Source organism: Cynoglossus semilaevis, chromosome 8, assembly GCF_000523025.1.
Source record: "Cynoglossus semilaevis isolate Cse_v1.0 chromosome 8, Cse_v1.0, whole genome shotgun sequence".
Lineage (NCBI taxonomy): Eukaryota > Metazoa > Chordata > Actinopteri > Pleuronectiformes > Cynoglossidae > Cynoglossus > Cynoglossus semilaevis.
Window position 1 is genome coordinate 17,917,972 of NC_024314.1, and position 7,498 is coordinate 17,925,469.

The window sequence follows — 7,498 nt, forward strand, 5'->3', positions numbered from 1 at the left end:
AACAGGATGACTTTCTGAATGGAGAGTAACTGAATGATGGGATTTTTTTTAGTCCCATCTTTAGCTCATCTTATTTCTCAGTAGCTAATCCTGGCCCTGCCTGACCAGCAGGAGGTGAGAGAGAAAGGCCAGCAGACAGCGTCATTTAAGAGGATCTGCAGTGAGCACAGGAACAAGTCCACTTCAATGCTGGACTGTTCCTGAGGAGTCACAACGGAGTGACAGCATCGCCGCAGGAAAATAGTTGTCTCTAGTGACGTGTTAAATCTTATTAAATATTAAATGTTGTGAAATTTTCCTGAGGCCAGCTGAGGGGTAGAAACCATGACCTGAGGCGACAGTTCTATTCACTCCAATGCACACTAAGCTAATTACACCACTGCCACGCAACACCCTCTTCTACTCTACTGTGTTTTTACAGCAGTGTAGCAGCCTATGCCTCGCATTACTGCCACCTTCTGGTTTATTTTACACAAGTAAATCTGTGCACACAAATATTTGGAATATTTTCAAAATTGAAATAAAAAAACCCAAACAAAACAAACAGGCAAACAAGTAAATACAGACAGAGAGTTGAATTCCCACAGACAGATATACCTGTTTGGTTTTAGTGGCCTATTACAAATGACTGAGGGAATTGCAAATTTCTGCATACTCTACCTTCAAGACGAAGCCATTTACGTCTATTGTGGCTGTTTTGTTTATTTATTTTTTACTCAGAATTTCTTCGAACTCTCACTCTAACTAGCCACGTAAGGTCACTATTTGAATTGGTGTCCGTCTTTTTATTCCTTCGTAATAATAAGCTTATTTATGACGAAAAAAAGCTAAAGCGTCCTTACCTCATCGCACGGCCGCACGTCTCCGTTCACTGACGTGATAACGGAGGTGATGGTGGTGAGGAGTAAAAGGCAGCGGCAGACGCAGAAGGAGCGGGCCGGGTCCAGCATCTCTCAGCTTGGATCGACAGATGCAGAATAGCCGCTGCGTGGAAACAGGATCATCCAAGAGGCCGAGTAGAGGTTAAATAAAGGGAGAGGATGCTGCCATCGGCCTGACTCTCTACCTCTGACTCTCCTCCTCCTCCGCTGTCAACACACATGATAGAGCGTAATAAAGACACTTCCGGTTACTATTTCAAAAATAAAATGAAACCAACATTTACGAAAAAAAAGACTTTTCCTCACAAATTACAATAACAACATTTTTAAAATTTACAAATTACAATAACATTTTTTTTAAAAATCAATGTTTACAGTATTATCAACAACAATATGTATTATTGTATTATTATGCATTTAAAATGTAATGCTCTCTTAAACAGAGCAATTAACTTGACATAAATATTATTAATATTGACTAGTTAGTCAATATAAAAATGCAAGAAATAAAATAATAGTCAAAATAATAAATTATTATTTACTTATATATTTTAAAAACATAGAAATGCGCGGTTCTTGTATGTACCAGAAGATGGCGGTAGCATCACCCATGTAAACCACCCACGAAGAATAAACCCGGAAGTGTCCGAATCAAAACAGTTGAATATTTGACAGCTTTCTGTTATCCTAGTGAAGCTTTTGGGTTTTTAACTTTATACGGAAACCATAAATGCCGGTCTGTGAAGCTAACAGCGCCACTTTGATGCCGTCCTCGGAGACCGGGGCAACATTTTACGTGACTGTGGAGGAATGTTTAACCGAGGAAAAGTCTTATTCTTTTGGGACAGTTTATCTAGTAGCTGCCGCCGTTGCTGCTTAGCTTCTGCAGCTAACGACTGTCGTTATTTCGAAGACTTATGGGCTGAACATGACCATATATAGACCGGCCACCGAGCTTCATCGCCGGTCAGACCTAGACCAACATGATGCTAAACAATAACAGGTTTCAATGCAGTTTGAAAGAACGCGATGAGTAAATAGTAAAATCGGAATTTAATGCTAATTCAACCTAAAATATTTAAAGAAAGAGCGTATTACCATCACAGTCGCAGCGTTGAAATAATTAATGTACTCTTGGTTTTAGGTGTAGATGTTAATAAAGATGTGTTATGTGCTACATCGGAGGCATTATTCTATTAACCAATGTCTTTATGACTGAACGACCCTTTCTGTCTGTTCATTTATATGTAGTAGAATTTATTTTATTTATATCGCTGATTTGATTGTTATTCTAATGTTTTCTTTTTGCATTCAGAGGACCAGAATGTGTGGTCATCAGTTCAAAGAATTTAAATCTGTCTGAATTTTGTTAGTATTAGTTAGATCTTGTTATTCAACTTGTAAAACCACATGTCCTTCTCTATTCTATTTATTTTGTTGCGCTGTTGAAGCGAGGTGAAGCTCATACCACCTGAAGGGCAGAAAAAACAGGTTACATGAGGCCAGATTTATAAAGAAAAATCATCCACGGTCATTTCATTGGAGCATAATACAATTCGATATCATCGACAAATTGTTCATCGAAGCTAAGCTAATTAAGCTCAGGAGAACAAACTTAAGATCAGCGTCATGTCGTCTGACCAAGTCATTGCCATCGTTGTTGAAGACAAAATTTATGAAGTGAATAAGAAGAAGCTGATAGAGAAAAGTGACTATTTCCGTGCACTGTACAGCTCTGGTATGAGGGAGTCCACGGAGGACTCTGTTCAGCTGCAGGGACTCAGTATCCCAGGTCTGGAGCTGGTGTTAGAGTTCATCAACACCTCGAAGGTCCAGATTGTTAATGAGACTCTGGAGGACTTGATTGAGACGGCATCCTTCTTGCAGGTCACCTCCATCCTCAAGCTGCTGACCTCAGAGATCCGACTGGACAACTGTGTGGAGCTGTACAGCCTGTCAGAGGTTTATGGAACTCACGACCTGCGCAATGCCTGCCTTAAATACATGAGCTGCTACTATCATCCCATGTTGAGGCGGTCTGAGTTCAGAAGCCTCCCCTCAGCTGTTCAAGTCCAGGCCAGGGAGATGCGCATGAAAGGCACAGCCACCCTGGTGGCCATTGGAGACTTTACTTGTCTGTCCTTGGATGTACCGGATCAGGATGAACCGTGGTCCATGCTGAGGTACGGGGAGGTGGAACAGCGGTGGAAACCTCTGGCTAATAACCTGCCTCCAGACATGATCAACGTCAGAGGATACGGCTCCGCTGTCCTCGACAACTACCTGTTCATCGTCGGTGGCTACAGGGTGACCAGTCAGGAGATTTCTGCCGTACACTGCTACAACCCCAGTCGTAACGAGTGGAACCAGGTGGCGCCACTCAACCAGAAACGGTAACTACAAAATCTGCATGTATGTGTGGTTGTGATGTCAGAGGTTGGTTGGACTCACTTTGAGCTGCTTTGCCTTCATTAGGTCCAACTTCAAGCTGCTGGCAGTTCAAGGAAAGTTGTTCGCTGTAGGAGGTCAAAGTCTGGGTACGGTGGAGTGTTACAGCCCAGAGCAGGACTGGTGGACCTGCATGTCCTCCATGCCTGACCCGCTGGCGGAGTTTTCTGCCTGTGAATGCCAAGGAATGATCTACGTCATGGGCGGTTATACTTCAAGAGGTTGGTAGAAGCCACACAGCAATGTTCAGTTCAGAACCATGTTGGTCTAAATGTGCCAAATGTTACTAAATGAACACATGGGGGCAGAGTTTAACACCATGCTTTTGAACCCTGATGTACTTGAGATCATTTTGTCTTAACACATTCAAAACATTATTACATGTGCAATGTTACATGTGTCTTCTTGCTAAAACACCTGAAGTCTAACTATGGTTCTGTAGGTATTTTTTTTCCGTTCTCACCATTGACTTTTCTTCCTGATCACACAGACAGGAACACAAACGTCCTCCGCTACTGCCCCACCTCCGACACATGGATGGTGTTCCGCTCCTGCTCTGCGCACATCCGTAAGCAGCAGATGCTCTCCGTTGAGGACACCATCTACCTGGTGGGCGGCTACACCCACGAGCTGGAGTCGAGCCACAGGCAGCGACGCCCCAGCCAGACGGAGGATGTGCTGACTGTGCAGTCGTACAACGTCTCCACAGGCGAGTGGATCCAGTTGAAGGAAAACACGTCCAAGTCGGGCCTGAACCTGACGTGCACTCTGCACAACGACGGCATCTACATCATGAGCAGGGACGTCAGCCTGCCCACCAGCCTGGAGCACCGCGTCTTCCTGAAGTACAACATCTTCTCCGATGCCTGGGAGGCTTTTAGAAGGTTCCCTGCTCTGGGTCAGAACATGCTGCTGTGTTCACTGTACCTCCCCAACACACTATGATGCACAGGAAGGAGCAGAGAGAGAGGAGAGAGAGACTGAGACAGACAGTGGAGGCCAACATGGAGCAGTATTGGGATACTTCACATTGTATGAGGTACTGCAGTGTGGTTGTATGAGCTGCTGCCATCAGACTGCCAGTGTGTACATGAGGACAATTAGACTTTAAGCACTCGACCAAAAGATAATTTAATCAAATCTACACCTGCTAAAATGTACGGCGCAAGAACCGAGACATTTGTTCTCTTTTTTTTTCTAGAGTTTGATTTGGGAGTTCTCTCAGCTTGGTCTCAACATTTGAGCAGAACGTTTCCCTCCCATTTTCCATAATTAGTCCAAATTTGAAGGGGGCGTGGTCAACTCTGTTACCTGATTGTATTGTGTTTGACCATGCCCCCTATGTTTATTGTTTTCCCTCTTATTACAACGCCTCCTTCATCACCAACTAATGATTTCTCCTTGTGACACTGACAAAATGAGGTCACAGTACAACAGTGTTTACTGAGTGGTTTTAATTTCCTCATGTCCCCACTTCTGGTCAAGTTTACAGTAGTGACGAGGATCCACAGCTCAGGCTGGTTCTCCGTCTCCGGCGGTGTCAGTACTTTGTGTGACAACACTGAACTGTTCCTATTAAACAGGCCAGTGTATGACAGGCCTCTGCCTGAGGCATTGATGAGAGACTTTGGCTCAAATGTGCCTCAACATAAGAAAAAAAAGCACTACATTATTAATCTAACTGCTCTGGTTACAAATACAAGCTTCAGTGTCAGGGATGATGATGACAAATCACCGTGGCCCATTGAATCACACTTGAAAACAAAAGCCTGTGTTGGTTAGGGTGAGTTTGAGTAGGAGAGAGTATTCTGGAATTAACATTACAGTTTATACCAGAACATTTAGGTTGTTTTTCCAAAAGATTTTAGATTGGTATTTGAAGATCAAGGTGCTTCGGTGAAAGGAAGACTTTTTCCCCACAGTGTGTGTAAATAACGACGTGTGTATTGATTATTAGAGCAACTACAACTTGTATACAGTGCCTGCCATTTTGCCCATGGGTTAAAATGCATCAAACATATGATCTGATTAGTTAAAGTTATTACCTCGGTTAACATGTTAATTTTGGCAATCCTACTTTAAATTCAATTACTAGCCTAAAAGTATGTAACACTTCAACTACATCCAATGATAAATATTCTTCTCACCGCACGATGACTTGGATTTAGAAGAAGGTGTAAATTAGAATCCAAAGACATGACAGACACAAACAAACAGGGCCGGCTTTAAAATGAACGAGGCCACAAACGTCGTCCATGTTTACACTGTTCACTTGACACTGGTGAAAGTCTGTTTCCATACGTCACTAAAATCAAAAGACATTTCTGTTACTTTGACTTCCTCTGAGTTGTACATATGCAGATATAAACAGTATCAATGGCTTTGGTTTTACACTGCCGCACTAACACCGACAGGACGATGGGGGGTGGGGGGCTTCACTTTATGAAAACTTGCACACTGTTTTTGTTTTTGTTTTGAACAGACACTCGAAAAGCTTAAAGGGCAATTCCTGGAAATTGCACATGTGCCTTCTGCAAACCTCAGTTATCGAAATACTTGTTATAAATTTTTATTTAAAAAAGAATATAAAAAATGCACAACATGCTAAGAACGACTGACCAAAACTGCTGTGTTTGATTTTCGTTTTCTGCTAAATGAGGCTGTTTTATTTATTTATTTTTTTTGTTTTTCAAAGGGTCTTTGTACTGTCCTTGATAAAGTCCTGAAATAAAGGATTAACTTAAAGATCCAACATCAGTGTCCACTGTTTCCTGAATTTTGGGATTTTTTTTTAACAATCAAACCTGCGCAGTGAATCACAACACCATAAATTCATGACATCAGGCTCAACAGAATTAAACATCTATGTAAACGAGACAGGAATAAATACGCTATCTGACCAACAGAGGGCAGCACCGGATTAAAAAAACCCCAGCTGTTTACCTTCAGTACATTAAACGTGATTTTTGAAAATGACACACTAATATATAGATATAAAATTTGGTATAATTATATACAGCATTTGACAAACTCACCACGGTAGACGAGTGGTCAGTGCCTTACAACATGATGGTCACTGTTTGATCCCCGTCTTACTGTGTGGACTTCTCATGTTTCACCTGTGTGTGGGTGTCACATGACACAGGTGGGAGAGATAAATCTAATTAACAGAGAAACAGGAGAGAAGAGAGACAGACAGACCTCACAAAACATTCTGTCGTGAGATTAGTTTTAAAAAACAACTTTCAAAATTATAATTAATATATATATGTAACATTGGTGAGGTTATTTTGTATTTTTAAATGTGTTTTAAACCAAATGCATCCAGTCCCATATGGTCTAGCGGTTAGGATTCCTGGTTTTCACCCAGGCGGCCCGGGTTCGACTCCCGGTATGGGAAGACAAGCTTTTAAGTGGAGCAAATAGGACAAACATAAATGGATTTCATTTTACATTCAAGTTGCCCTTGACGTAACCGCCTTCGGATAAGACAACCTGAAAACCTACAGAAACGTTCAAACATTCTGTAAAATGAATTAAATATGTTCAAAACTCAATGCTTTCAGTCCCATATGGTAGATGGATGGACGGATGTTAGAGCAACAATGTCTGTGACAGAGGATTGAGGAAAATCAATCACTGCCACTGTTGATCAGTTGCGGTTGATTTTCTGCTCTGTGAGGTCAGTCTCCTCCCCTCCTCTCTGTGACTCTTCCCCCTTCTCCCTCCCCCAGCGGATTCTGTAACACGAACCAATGAACTGCTGTAACTAATAACTGAATTTGCCCCGGGGTTTGATCTAATATAGATCACTGACAATTGTAGTCTGGTCTGAGTATAAATCAGATAATCATGTATCGTCTGCTCTGGTCTGATACAGTACAGCTTAAAATAATCGAATCTATGCAAAACCGATCTAATACTGTATAAACCGGTTGTTATCCAATCTCATTCACCATCTCTATTCCAGAAATTCAGTTTCTGTCTAATCTAATCTAATCTAATCTAATCTAATCTAGCCATTTATACATAGATTATCAATCAATTACTCATTAATGTTCTGTGGCGGGAGTTGATTTTTCACTTGTTACCTTCTCATTTCTAATGATGAAGATGTTGATGATGTCACATCTGAGTGTGAGCAAATCAGCAGTTTAACGGTTAACGCA

At 41.7% G+C, this 7,498-nt stretch overlaps 2 protein-coding genes and 1 non-coding gene across 3 annotated transcripts in view; 2 read left to right on the forward strand and 1 right to left on the reverse strand.

The window, feature by feature from the left end:
* The window catches only part of LOC103382568 (UPF0577 protein KIAA1324-like), a 12,060-nt gene extending 8,589 nt beyond the window's left edge, over nt 1–3,471 (reverse strand). The window contains exons 1-2 of the mRNA XM_008315402.3: nt 3,333–3,471; nt 843–1,088 (exon numbers count right to left, since the gene is read on the reverse strand). Of these exons, the coding sequence (XP_008313624.1) occupies nt 843–950 (108 nt within the window). The 5' untranslated portion in view covers nt 951–1,088; nt 3,333–3,471. The remainder of the gene's footprint in view (nt 1–842; nt 1,089–3,332) is intronic.
* On the forward strand, nt 1,498–6,301 carry klhl42 (kelch-like family, member 42). The gene is made up of 3 exons (XM_008315401.3): nt 1,498–3,274; nt 3,357–3,550; nt 3,820–6,301. The coding sequence occupies exons 1-3, from the start codon at nt 2,511–2,513 to the stop codon at nt 4,272–4,274; spliced, it is 1,413 nt and encodes a 470-aa protein (XP_008313623.1). The 5' UTR covers nt 1,498–2,510; the 3' UTR covers nt 4,275–6,301.
* A 356-nt stretch (nt 6,302–6,657) lies between these two features.
* On the forward strand, nt 6,658–6,729 carry trnae-uuc (transfer RNA glutamic acid (anticodon UUC)). Its single transcript has one exon. It is a non-coding gene; the product is annotated as a tRNA-Glu (tRNA).
* The last annotated feature ends 769 nt before the right edge of the window (nt 6,730–7,498 follow it).